Raw genomic sequence first — 14,737 nt, 5'->3', positions numbered from 1 at the left:
CACTTTGTGTTGTCAGAGACCTGCACTCCTAAAACTATTAAGTGGGCCATCCTGAGGGGTAAAAAATTATATATGTGGGTGTAAACTGCTGCTTGGGAACACAGCAGGGCTCAGAAGGGAAGGAGCACTGCGCTTTTTAGCTTTTGGGGTACAGATTTAGAGGGACTTTCTGGGCACCATGATGTTTTAACAGAGCCCTGGAGGTGCCAGTAAACTGGAATTCCCCAGTAAGTGACCCCATTTTGTAGGGGCAATTTTAGGGTCTCTGCAAATATGACATGGTGTCCAAAAACAAAGAATCTAAATCTGCACTCCAAAAGCACATAGCGCTCCTTCACATCTGTGCCCTGCTGTGTACCCAAATAGCGGTGTATGCCCACATGTATGACACTGGTGTATCCCAGATAACGGACTAAATGCCATATGTGGGTAGAATCGGCTGTTTGGGCACAGCCGGGCACAGAAGGGAAGGAGCGCTATATTGGTTTTTGGAGCACAGTTTGGTTTTTGGACGTCTTGCCACTTTTGTAAAGCCCCTGAATTGCCAATAAAGTGGAATCCGCAGACATGTCACCCCATTTTGGACACTACCCCACTGATGGGATTTATCAAGTGGTGTAGCGAGCATTTTTAACCCCTGAGTGTTACATTGATTTAGTTTCCAGAAATGAAATCACAGCTGATAATGAGAAGTTAAGAATTTTTTCCAGAGATTCGCCATTTCAGTATCTGTATTATGTCAGCAGAGACACTCCAAAAACTGGTAAGCGGGTATCCCGGGCACAACAGCTTTTACAGCGTTCATCTCTGATACAAGTCGGGCACAACATATTACGCACTGAAATGACGTATTCCTGGAAAAATTGTCATTTTCACCTCTCACAATCAGCTTCGTATTCATTTATGGATAATAAGTTATAGCAACACTTGGGGGTTAAAAATGCTCTCTGTACCCCTGGATAAATCCTTCAGGGGTGTAGTTTCCAAAATAAGGTCTCATATCAGGGGATTCCACTTTACTGGCGTTTCAGCTCTGCAAAAGTGTCATGGCATGCAAAAACCAAACCGTCTGTGCTCCAAGAACCCAATAACCCTTCTGTGTCCGGCTGTGCCCTAATATCAGTATATACCACATATGACATTACGTCCGATATAACGGGTACACCAGTGTCATACATGTGTCATAAACTGCAGTTTGGGCGCATAGCAGGGCGCAGAAGGGAAGGAGCGTGATGCGGCTTTTGGAGTGCAGATTTGGATGTTTGGTATCTGAACGCCATGTAATGTTTGTAGAGCCTGTAAGGTACCAGAAAAGTGGATTCCCCAAAGGTGTGACCCCAGTTTGAAAACTGCACCCATCAATGAATTTCTCAGGGGGTGTAGTGAGTATTAGTATCCCGGACGTGACTGCACAGCGGATGGCAAAGAGGGAATATATAAGCCGTGCGGAGGACATTGCAGACACCAAATTCCCTACTATGTCCCAGGAGCTCCTATAATTGGGGGAGTCACTCTGGGGGTCACTTCTGGTGTCTGTTCCCTCATAAGTTGTAAATCTGGGGTGTCCCCTGATATACGCTTGCACAGCTTATATATTCCCTTCCTGACGCAGCCAGTTGTATTCTAATGATTTGTCGATTTTTGCAGGTTTTTGTCTTCACATTGCTAGATGCTATATTTTCTTTATTTTTCTGGTGATGCGACTATATACGGGCTTGTTGTTTGCAGGATGAGATGCATTTTGTAATGACACCATTTTTGGATGCCTACAACGTTTTATTAACTTTTTTCAGCTGGATTTAAAAAAAAAATTAAAATCAATTCTGGCATTGCATTTTACCTTTTAAATTTTTCACCATGCAGCGTACAGTATAAGTAACATGTGACCTTTATTATGCGGGTCGGTATGGTTACGGTGATACCTCATTTATATTTTTTATGCGTTAGTCATTCTGCAGAACAAAAACACATTTGGGGACATAAATCAGTGAGTTTTGCATCGCCATCTTCTGAGAGGCGTAACATTTTTATTTTTTTGGTTGACAGTGTTGGTTGAGGGCTTATTTTTTGCGGGACAACCTGTGCTTTTTATTGGTACTGTTGTGGGGTACATATGACTTTTTGATCACTTTTTATAGCATATTTTCTTAGGCGAGATAGTGAAAAATCGCTACTTCCGTCGTTTTTTTTTTTCCCCCCATTTTTTTCCCCCCCAACATTCACCATGTACATTAAATATTGTTTCCGTTTTATTGTACAGATTGTTACGGACGCAGCGATACAAATTTGTTTTTATTAATTTTTAGGTTTTTTTTATATACAATTCATTTTCCATAGAAAAAAGGGAATTTTGGGGGCTTTGTAACTGTATTCATTTTTTTCAAACGCTTTATTTTTCACTTTTCTTCACTTTTTTTATGTGTGTCCCTTTTCATTGCGGAATCAATGTTACAGGCTGGAGACATAGGCTGCATTTGTCTCTCAGTCTGTAACAGGAAGTCAAGCGATGTAGATGCATCGCTTGACTTCCTTAGTGTTATGTCAGTCCAGGTAGCTGCAACGGGGCTAAGGGATAGCAGTAGGGAATCTCGCCCTGCACTACTCCCACTAGCTATCCCGGTCCCTGCCTCACGGGTGTGGGTCGGCTGTTCTCAGGCTAAGCCTGACCCCGACAGCTCCTCTCTCACTGACACCGTAGGCCTAGAGGGAAGGGGGAGAAGGAATGCCCTATAAGACCTCTAGGGACTGGAGACTAAAGGGGGTCACCCCTAACGAACAAGTGAAGCTGCTACTGACAGGGACTGACAAGGGTGTGCGCTGACTAACAACACAAGCAGCACACAGGAAAAATGTGGGAAAGGATTCCCCCAAACCAATATGGGAAGGAACCTTACACTAGGAAACAAACACAGGGAAACTGAGTAGAAATCAAAGGATAAGGCAATTCAGTCACACAGTCAATTATACACAGAGGGAGGATTGGTGAACACAGAAGGGAAAACACACAAACCAACTCGTTCACCCAAACCTCCCAAAAACCAACCACGGAACTTCCTCTATCCCAGAACACCACCTACTCCTCCTGCTAAGGCCTAGCTCTGTAAAAGAGACACTCAGCACAGAACCATGGGAGGCATGGGTTTAAATACAGAGTAGAGACCACTCCTCCCAGGTGCAAATGGGAGGACAGACTAATCAACCAGGAGATAAAGCTGCCTACCAGCAGTGCGCGCGTGCAAGTCAGAAGGTGTGCACCAATACCCACGACAGGACAACCCCGCAGCGCCAGGATGCCACCCCAGACACTGCGCAGCCAAAAACTCCCCAGGTAAGAAAAATAGAAATTAAAGAACCTAAATACTCCTAACACTTAGTACTTAGTAGGGGTTCAGGCAGCCTGGAGAGGTACGATCCTTATGAGTAACAATGTGTTTTGCTCTAATACTCCTGTTTATCAGAGCATGCACTTTAGTACGATATAATTCACCCACAGGTACGGATTGAATCGTGTCTGGGGTGACAACTTATAGCCAGAAGAGTGGGCTTGCAATACAATGAAGTTTGAACCCTGGCTGTCATGCGATCACCAATTAAATTCCAATCAAGAAAACAAAAAAATATCGTAGTGAACATATGTAAAACTCAAATTTAAATTATTAATATTAACATAATCCAAAAACATTGGAATGGGCTATACATCACCCCTCCAGACAATCAAAATATCGTCTATGTAGCGCCCATACCAATGTAAAAAAGAAAAATAAGGGTTAGAATCAACAAAAATGTAACACTCCTCCCACCAAGCCATAAATAAATTTGCTAAAGAATGTATCACGTGACTTGGATAAGCCGGAGCTTGGGTTACACACGGGATGGAAGTAAATCGCCATTACATGGTATTGACTCATGGGGTAATTTATACAGCCATGCATTTATTTCAGACTAGGATTACTTACCTGTCTCTTTTCTGAAGCGATTATTTAGATTTCTTGACTTGTAATAATTGCGATTTCTGCTGGGTTCACACTAGTGTTCGGGGGTCTCCGTTCTCTGCTTTTCGTCTTCTACGTTTTATTATAATAATGGTATACTGGAAATTTTTTTCAATTTACTAATCAGAAACAGGATGCTGCAGCGGAATGCGCTTGAAGAAAGGGCAGCTCGCTTCTTTTTTTTCCACAAGTGGGAACAAATCGCTCATGGAAAATGGAAATGACCAGCTCCCATTGATTTCAATGGGGGAGAGTTTTTTTTAGCAGGATTTTAACGCAGATTCCATTTTGCCCCGTGTGCACTGGCCCTTACCAGAGGTGCAGGGATTATACGCAACAACTTTTATACAATGTTGCTAAGTAGACTATAAAAGAAATGTTGGTTATAACGTACTGAATATACCACCGTTACTGCCGTATCATAGCAGTTTATCTGAAAGACCAGTTTGTGTTTTAATCTTATTTTTGAAAGATTAGTCCAATTCCAATGTGAATCCTATAGTGGCTATGTTTTACAACACAATGTTTTTAGTGGATTGCTTTTTCTTTTCCCTCTCAGGGCAGTTAAATAATTAGTAACAGAGTTTTTGTCCTTGTTCATTAAATGTTATTTCCTAATAGGTTGGCATTACAGAAAATACTTATTATTACTATTAATCAACTTTGTATTTATGACCAGGGCATCGAAAACAATAAATGTCTGATATTAGTAAAAATAACGAATATATTCAGCTGTGTAGCTTCATATACAACAACAAAATGCCATAGAAAAATAATGTCATCATACAGTACTGTAAGAGTCGAGGTATTAAACTTAAGTGACTTTGCTTTCTAGATTTAAGATTATACTGTAAGTCACTTTCTTGAATACAGGGACGCAGGGACTGGTCTCTGACATATATCGCCTGCTATCTAACCCTACTCCTAATGTTTTGCCTAGGCAGCAGTATATGTCTTGATGGGAGACCTATTTGGGACACACCAACTCGAGCTCTGACTGGTCCCTTATATGGAATAGGGCCGTGATGGCAAACCTATGACACGGGTGCCAGAGGTGGCACTCAGAGCCATCTCTTTGGACACCCATCCGTGGAACAGATTATACTCTGTGGGGGAAACCTTGGAGCAAATTGTACTGTGTGGGGGACACTGTGCAGCAGATTATACTGTGTGGGGACCACTGTGCAGCAGATTATAATGTGTGGGTGCCACTATGCGGCATATTATACTGTGTGGGAACCACTGTGCAGGATATTATACTGTATGGGGACCACTGTGCAGCAGATTATACTGTGTGGGTGCCACTGTGCAGCAGATTATACTGTTTGGGGGCCACTGTGCAGCAGATTATACTGTGTGGGGGCCACTGTGGAGCAGAAAGCTCTATAAAGCCCCATTCGTACGACCATATTTTGCAGGTCTGTAATTGTGTGCAATTGTGCATCCGCACATTATTACGGTGTAATTGCCACGTTGACACTTTGTGATAAATTAGTGGGTTTTGGGTTGCAGTTTGGGCGCACTGTCTCTAAAAGGTTCGCCATCACTGGAATAGGCTGTCGAAGATCTTGAGCTGTGTTGTCCATAAGGAAAATTTCTTTAAGATGCTGATGCACTGGTGCCACACGCCAGCCCTTCTCCATTCCTTTGATAGGTCTATTCTGGACTGCTGCTGGCGCTGTGGTGCTCGCCTTGCACGTATCTTCCATCTATTTTGGTCCTGCCCCTCCCTTGTCCCAGGTTCCGAGATCTCGAATCAAGTGATGGGAATAAGTTTCCCTCTTTCTCCCAGAACGTACCTTCTTAGCCTACCCCCTGTTAAATTGCACAAGCTAGCCCTCTGTCTATTCTTGTTTCTTCTCACCTCTGCCAGGTGTTTGATCGCTAAGCACTGGCATCAGCCGACCCCTCCAGCTCTTGAGGAGTTATACTACAGGATTAGGAATACGCGCTCTATGGAATACATGACGGCTGTGCTCAATAATGAGGAGGAGCGTTTTCATACCATCTGAAATCTGTGGGACACGTTTTGGGCCACCCAGCCTTTGTGAATGCGCTACCCACTAGAACTTCATGTCACCCCCTCTGTTGTCTCTTTCTCCCCTTGTTTCCTTGTCTTGTCCATTGATTTGTCTTTTTTTTTCCCTCTTTATATGGCCTGTTACTCATTTTTCCATAGCATTGATAATGTTTGTGTGTTTTTTGGGGGTTGGCACTGGCCATTTGGTCTTGTTGTGATCTTTTATTGAAAAATTCTCTTAGATAATAAAAAACAAAAAAAACTAAAAATCCCCCGACATCCTGCAGCCCATTTCGTGGTACTTGCGCACGAGAGTTTCAACCAGCTCTACATAATTTTCTGCCTTGTGCTTACCAAGGAAACCTCGCGCCACTTCAAGAAAACTGTGCCAAGAAGCTTTCTCCTTCTTTGTGAGTAGCTGAGGAAATTCTACACACGCCATCACCTTCTTTATTTGAGGACCGACGAAAATGCCAGCTTTGATCTTGGCCTCAGACAGCTTCGGAAAGATATTCTTAAGGTATGTGAAAGCTGAGGACTCTATCTAGAATTTCGTGAGCCCTAATGTGATATGGAGATGTGGCATTAGCACCTTGTGGGCTCCACTAGCAGCTCCCATTTTACATTGCTCTTTCCTAAAGAGAACTCAGTACGTTGTGGCCAGTCCCTCTGGTGGTATTGCGCATTCTTGTCCCTGCTGTCCCATAAGGAAAGGTACCAGGGATATTTTGTGCTATCACCCTGTAAACCCATAAGAAACCCTACCATCTTAAAATCTCCAATAACATCCCAACGATGAATAGCATATTTCAGCATCTCCAACAAAGTCTTGACGTTGTTGTAGTTATCCTTTAAGTGTACGGAGTGAGCCAAAGGAATAGACGGATACTTGTTCCCATTATGTAGCAGCATGGCCTTTAAACTTCTAGATGAGCTATCTATTAAAAGTCATCACTCTTGCGGGTTAAAGACCATATCAATTGCAAGGAATAAACCAGTGACGTTGTGAGAGTAGCACAGACAGTCACGATTGCTGAAGATCCTAGCAAATGTTCGATGCTGTTTCCGCTGGTCGGCAACTTGAACACTTTCGTCCAGACGGTTCCACTGCTTCAGTATAGATGTCAGTAGCTCAGCATTGGACTTTGTGAGTCCCATACCTCGTATCAAGTCGTTGAGATCCTTTTGATTGGGGTAGTATCTCTCCGTTTCTCCCCTACTGACACTATAGACTGGATCGGTTACAGCTTCTTGTTCAAAATCCGATGTGCCACTTTCCTCTGATGATGGCGGATTTCTTTAAGGAGGTGCAGGTATGGGGAGCTCAGTGCAGTGTGGTACTGGAGCAATTGATGATGGGATACCGGATACGCCACTGGAGGAGCATTCTTGCCTCTTCAACATTTGGAAGGATCGACCATGCAAAAGTAGCAGTTGATTGAGTGGTCAGTAGGCTCTTGCCAAATTCTTGGAATACTTCATGGCTCTTTCCCCTCAAGTTTTCTTTTGCAGTTTTCACAACTGTAGTGAGGTGCCCAGGGTTTGTCCTGGTCCCCAACCTGTACTCCGAAGTATACCTTATAGGCTTCACACATCCTGACCGATGTTCTCATTGAATATTTCTTGGCTCGCGTCTTGATGAATTCGCCACATATGTAGCAAAACGAATCAGCGGACCGCTTACTGCCTCTTGATGCCATCTCTGCATCTAACTACACACTAGATTTCTCAGTTCTATCCAGTTGCTGCACTTACTTACACTACAGTATATCGCTATCCACTATCACACTATAACTACAATTACAATAAGTACTACTGTCCAGCAGACGTGCTTATATAGTAAACAGACAGACGTCTAGAATATTCTACCGACGTCTAGACACAGCTAGAATGATGTAGACGTTAGAAATTTTCAGAACAGTCTAGAATATTTCACCAACATCTAGACATATGATATGCTTGTTAATTAAAATATAGGATTTTAAAATATCGATGTCCTAGTACCAAAAGTAAAGTTTATGAGCTGAAATTAGCGTTAATATTCTTTTCAGATCTAAATAATCCGAAAATAACATTAAAACAAAGACAAAACAAAAATAAAAATTTGTTACGTAGTGATAATCTATAGGGGTTACTACGCCCAGCACTGCTTGACTCCACAGGAATACACTTAGGACTCTGCACACAGCACTGCTTCATTTTATAGGTATACACTGGAGAGGCTGCACACACAATTGTTTCATCTCGCAGGAATACACTTGAGACTCTGCACAAAGGATTGCTTCCCTCTCACAGAATTACACATATAATACAATACAATTACAATACTACATGCTGTACACAGCTCTGCTTCATCACATATGTACACCAGAGAGTCTGCAAGCCATCAGAATACACTGGAGACTGCCTGCAGCACTGCTCAATCTCACAAGAAAACAGGAGACTCTGCGCACAACAATACTTCATCCCATAGGAATACAATGGAGAGACTGCAATGAGAGGCAGGAGTGTTTTGAAATAAAGGACACAAGTCACTGATCTACTACTTGCAGTCCTTAAAAAAAGCCTCGGCACATTAAGTGCAGTACAATGAGACTCCGTCCCAGCTGCGTCTGAAGGTTCATAGGCATGATGGGAAATTTAGGTTTTGTTTAAGACTACATCAGTGGACCACATCAGAGGAGAACAAGATGCAGGTCTGATCTAAAAACAGGCTGCAAGAAAAATGGCCGCTTACACACGGCCGTTTTCTTGTGGCCTGTGGGCAAGCGCAGTCGGCTCTGCCCGAGGCCTAGAAGCTTGACCCCCAGCGCCGGAAGAAGACGCGTGACGAGGATGTTCCTGAAGAAGATGGGAGGCGACTCTGGGGAGTTCTCTCGCAGCATTGGGGTCACCCCAGTGCTGTTTGAGCGCTGGGGCCCGCCCCTAGTGCTGCGAGAGAACTCATTTGCATACTGATGAAAACCGGGATTTCTATCGAATGGTGACGCGGAGAACACATCTAAAGGTAATAGACGAATAGCCTTTCTTAAGGCTGTTCCTACGTGCTAGTCATAAAAAATTACCTTTTAATGATGGGATCCCTTTAATAATAGCCATTGGTTCACTAGATAAGGACACTCCAGCAGTTTGTTTTGCCTAACTGGCACTGCTGCCTTTCATTCTGAGGATCAGTGGGTTTCCCATATGCCATTATTTTCAATCGTAGAAAATATGAATAAAATCTCAGGTGCAATAGTTCTGGGCACAACTGCAAACAAAAAAATATGAAAGTTCTTCGAGGCACCCCTACGAAATAATTTTTACCAAAAGACAAAACCATCCTAAGGACGCAGATAACGTTGCATAAAGGCACGCAGTGCTCTTCCCTATATAGTGTCATGGACTCTGTTGGATTTCCAAGGCACCTGTTGTGATTCACTGAACTAAATGGTATACCATGCCATCTGCTTCCATACATTGTGCAGATGAAAGGGATCAGTGATCTTGTCAGGTCATCAAAATGTAAAATCTATAAGTTACGGCTTATTGACCGACACAACCATGTGTAAAATGGACCTTCATGTGCAGACCCTAGGGCCCTTTGCATTCAATGCTTCACAGCCCCTCTGCTCTCCAGATATGATGCTGGAGCCAACACTAAGAACAGAAAGTCACCACTTGGGCCCTGGCAACCACAGTGCCAGTGCCAGTGGTATTACCTGGTACAAGCTGCATGACCAATACCCCCAAATCACTGACTGGCTCCGAGTGATAGGTGTGAAGAACATAATAGGTAAGGGAGTTCACCAATGTTCGTAATTGTGCATATAAATAGTCAAAGCCAATCCATATCTGCTCAAGCGCTCTAAGAGTTGTGTAAGAGCTACAACCAGCTCCCAAAATCCCAGATGAATGCTGTACTCCACAGCAAAGCATTGTGAGGTGTTGCAACCCTGAGCATACAGCAATCTCACAAAGACTTGAAACCTAGATTTTATTAAAACAAATTAAAGCAAGAACAATTTAGCAAACTACTGACCTTGATGTCGGCAATTAGAGCGTCTGGGTCGTGAATGCCATCAGGAAGGCACTTCTTGTGTGGAGGAAGAGATTCCAGCTTCTTGACAAGGCAATGTAAACCTTCAACCTCAAACCATGTCAAACAATGGGGCGTATTTGAAGGTGAGGGTGGAGTGGGCAGCGATGGCGGTGGTGTAAGAGGCCTGTGCGCTGCAGGAATCCTGGCCATAACTAGTCTCTCCTCATGCCGCTGACGAGATCGCTCCCTCTGTCGCCGCTCCCGTTCTCTCCGCCGCTGCATTTCTTGCTCAGCCCTCCTCCTTTCTCTCTCTTTTTTAGTCAAACCTTCTTCTTCCTCCCAGTCTTGATCAGAGGAGTCGTCATACTCTGATGAGGAAGAGGAGGAGGGTGAGGAAGAGGAGTCTGAAGATGATGAAGACGAAGAGGAAGATGGAGTCTCTGGCCTTCTCCGTCCATTTAGCTCCAAATCTGTGAAAAATAAAGAAAGTAATTAAAATTTCCACTTTGGACAATCCCTATTTATTAGAAGGGAGACTTCAAGGGGTAATGCCACAAATTGACAAAATACTGGAACCAAACAATAAAACCATCATGAGACAATGAGACAGAATGCTTGGTCCAGGTTTTCTATGTGCATTGGTTACTAGATAAACCGGATTCTAGGACTACAACTGATGCCCAAAAAGAGTCAGTCATGTGATAATTCAGCTACTCCGGTGGTTCCCCCACCACCCTACAGGAAGAGGTTGAGGATCAGGCATGTTGTATGGAGAACCCTTTGTTGACCAAGATATTCACTATAAATTGTACTAAAAAAAAACAAAAACTTTTAATCCACACCGGCTCACAGGACGGACAAATATACTCCCAAATGGCACGCTTTGCCCAATGGACTTCCATTTAAGACTGTCAGGAAATCTCAATCCAAGCCCAGTCAATTTAAGCAAATTTCAGTCTGTGGATCTGTGTAGCTCTAGGTCTCTATGGGGATTACATGGCTGTAGACTTGATGTTATGCATTGGTTAGCAATGAACCTTTGGCTAGGTCATTCATTTTAGGAAAAATCTATAGCTAATAATACAATAAAACTACTTTAACCCATTATTATAGTCCATCACAAGGCTGCCCTTACTGCAGCAGCTCTAGCCTGAAATCACTTCCTTATTTGATGAATCATAATAAATTTCAGGGTGCCATTTTTTATTTATTTATTTTTTTTAATTTAATTGTAATTGATAGGGGGCGTTCACATTACTGTTGGTGTCAGCTCAGCAGCGTCCGTGGCTATTGTCCGTACAAGATTTTAGCTATGGACACTAGCTGGTCAGTTTGCAATTTCCATTAATTACAATGGGATTTTATCTTGTGTCCTTTTACAACTATGTCAGTTTTTTTCAAGCGGACAAAAAAATCCTACATAGGGCGGGTTCACACCTGCAGAAACTGGTCAGAAAACGGAAAGCGGCAGCATGTTTTCAAACCCATTTGCTTGAATGGGTTTGCAAAGTGAACGCCCGTGATCGTCTTCTGGTCTCCGTGGCAAAACCGTTTTTTTAACCGGACACAAAGTCAGACATGCAGGACTTTGTGTCCGGTTAAAAAAATAAATAAATAAAAATAATGGATTCGCCGCGTAGACCAAAAGATGCTCACGTGTGGACACTGACTGCCGGGTTTCCGTCTCCTGTCCAGTTTCTCAGGCAGAAGACGAAAATCCACAAAGACCGGGCGCAGGTGTGAACCCGCCCATACAGGACTTTTATGTCTGTTTGAAAACATGGACAGCAAGTGTTTTTTTTTTTTTTACATTGAGGTCTATGGGCAACGGACATATAATGGACAGTAACCGTTAGCCATCAGTTACTGTCCGTTTTATGTCCGTTATAATAGGTGTCCGTTTTTTTTTTTTTGTTTTTTTTTTGTGAGCGAACACCAACGGTAGTGTGAACCCTACCTTACTGAAATTTTACAAAGTTCACAAAACAATGGAATAAACCATATAATTGAAATTGAAAAACTAGAAACTCCTTAAGGCTGAGGCCCTACATTACAGAAACCCAGCTTTTTTTTTTTTTTTTTTAAGCAACTGTTTAATATCATTGTAGATGGCAACAGTGTTATACAAGAATATCACGCTACAGCGTTCCACATTCAGAGAGGTACATGCATCTGTAGCTCACCTATACTCAGCGACTCCCTTTGAAAGTCCTTGGTAAGATGAGACCGCCTAGTCATGCAATAAACATATCGCTCCAACACGTACCAGCACATCTCATAATAAAACGGGTATCGGAACTTTGTAGGGACCTGACAAAGAAAAGAAAAGGGAATTAATGGCCATTTGGAAAACTGGGCTTGTTGAACTGGTACATGAAGTGCCACATTTCTTAGGACTCACCCGTGTTCTGTCTTCAATGCTATAGATACGCAGTTGCATTGGGATATTGAAACTATGTAGGAAGTTCCCACCAAAAACTAGAGTATCCTGAGGAGTGTACACGGCATGGATCCACCCTATAAAAGAGCAACAATTTACAGACAGTGAGCTTACAGCCACCCTACCGTCATACTGAAAATAACTACTATTTAAACCAGTACGCAAGTGCTTTTATGGCAGCCATCAAAGAGCTTTACTCTGCACAGGGACCTAATGATTTAGGATCAAAACACATAATATAGTACTAGGACTTATACTGAATACAGGAACCTGTCACAGGAAGAGCAACAAGGGGCTTCAGTAAGGAAAGCCACTGCCCGGCACCTTACGCTGTATAAGAAGCTGTTCTGACTTATGGAGCTGGGTCCCCCTATATGACATTATTTAGAAGATCATTCCTTAAAGAGGACCTTTCACCACTTTTGGGCACATGCAGTGTTATATACTGCCAGAAAGCCGACAGTGCGCTGAGTTCAGCGCACTGTCGGCTTTCCCGATCCGTGCCCGATGTACAGAGCTTACGGTGCCGGTACCGTAGTGCTCTATGGTCAGAAGGGCGTTTCTGACCATTAGCCAGAGACGTCCTTCTGCCTCGCGGCGCCAATCACGCTGTGCTGTGGAGCGGGGAGGAACGCCCCCTCCCGCTCCTGATAATGCTCGTCTATGGACGAGTACTGCGAGCAGAGGGAGGGGGCGTTCCTCCCCGCTCCACAGCACAGCGCGATAGGCGCCGCGAGGCAGAAGGACGTCTCTGGCTAATGGTCAGAAACGCCCATCTGACCATAGAGCACTACGGTACCGGCACCGTAAGCTCTGTACACCGGGCACGGATCGGGAAAGCCGACAGTGCGCTGAACTCAGCGCGCTGTCGGCTTTCTGGCAGTATATAACACTGCATGTGCCCAAAAGTGGTGAAAGGTCCTCTTTAACTTGGCTACCTATAAAAAATCCCCCTGGGGACAAGGACAGACTACAGGGAGAAGTATGTATATGCCATAGTATTATTTATCATGCAAAACACAAGTATAGAAATATCTGGTTCCCAAACCTCTGCTACATTCTCAGAGCAGCACCCAGTTCTTCACCAACACCGTAAATGCAGACATAGCATACAGAACATAAAAAATCTGTTTAGTAACCTACATATATTTATTTAAGACTAACCCACCAAGCATGGGAAAGAACACAGTGCATCTTCTGCAAGTAGTACCTGAGGGGATGACAAATGTGTAGCCTTGCTTTAGTTCAACTCTCTGGCAGTCTTCTACTCGGTCTCCCAAGAAGATGTCCCCTTGTTTCCCAGACAGCAGCCAGTTTTCATACATTTCCAGATTTTGGTCAGTAGGTGGAATCAGCCAGAAGACCTGCATAAGGAAACCAGAGGAATTCACATTGTGCCCAGCAATTTACAGTTTACAAATGGCCTGTCTTATAGACGTAGTTTTACCAGGGTCTAGACAAGGCATGCCGTTGACCTGGATTTTCACTGATGTATCAGGAAGTGTACAATAGTCGTTAAAACAAAATTGGATTTTTGTAGTAATATTGTATTCATTGGGGACGACAGTACCATGGGTATAGACCCGGCCACTAGGGGGCTGACATTAGGAATGTAGAAAGTGTTGGCTTTGCTCAAGTGGGTGATACCCTACCCTTACCACAGAAAGGAAGTTAAATCGGTTTTAAATCAATAGCCATAGAAAGAAAGTGCGGATCATGAACCAATATGTCCTGAGCCCAAAAAGAGAACTCAAGGAGAACTATGAAGAACAGAAAAAGCAGAGAGTGGGACCTGTGTCCCCCAAGGAATAAGAGAGATTTTACAACAAGTACAGAAATCCAGTTCTCTCACTAATATCATTGGAGGACAAAATAACTCGGGACCTCCTAAAGAAGTCCTAGTGGATGAGAAAAGAAAACTTCCTGCAGCCGACCAACAGCACAAGAGGCAAATATGCATAAAACCTTACAGAAGGAGGAGGAAGCCTGTTCTGACCCAGCAGGGCCTGGAGAGGACACCAGCGCCAGCCCAGAAGATATAGCAACGTTGGGTAACCATCGCCGGCAATAATGATTGCTGGAAGAGTGAAGAACCCCCTGGGACCCTAGGGTTTGCACAATAAAACTGAAAATCAACTTGGATCTGCAGATTTCCTAAGATACCAGGGATCATTAATCAGAGCTCCAACCTGCAGCAGGGGACAATGGGGCTGCAGAAGACAATAAGCTTTTGTGAGAGGAGGGGATGCCAGGGAAAAAGACCC

At 43.5% G+C, this 14,737-nt stretch overlaps 1 protein-coding gene across 2 annotated transcripts in view; it reads right to left on the bottom strand.

Moving 5' to 3' along the window:
* The window catches only part of KDM2A (lysine demethylase 2A), an 82,867-nt gene that overhangs the window by 48,538 nt on the left and 19,592 nt on the right, over positions 1-14,737 (bottom strand). For both annotated transcript variants that reach the window (XM_075257777.1, XM_075257778.1), the window contains exons 9-12: positions 13,684-13,837; positions 12,435-12,550; positions 12,217-12,343; positions 10,034-10,503 (exon numbers count right to left, since the gene is read on the bottom strand). In XM_075257777.1, the coding sequence (XP_075113878.1) occupies positions 10,034-10,503; positions 12,217-12,343; positions 12,435-12,550; positions 13,684-13,837 (867 nt within the window). The remainder of the gene's footprint in view (positions 1-10,033; positions 10,504-12,216; positions 12,344-12,434; positions 12,551-13,683; positions 13,838-14,737) is intronic.

Source organism: Leptodactylus fuscus, chromosome 10 (assembly GCF_031893055.1).
Source record: "Leptodactylus fuscus isolate aLepFus1 chromosome 10, aLepFus1.hap2, whole genome shotgun sequence".
Classification (NCBI taxonomy): Eukaryota; Metazoa; Chordata; class Amphibia; order Anura; family Leptodactylidae; genus Leptodactylus; species Leptodactylus fuscus.
Note: the sequence above shows the minus strand (reverse complement) of the source record. Positions and strands in the feature narration are given on the sequence as shown.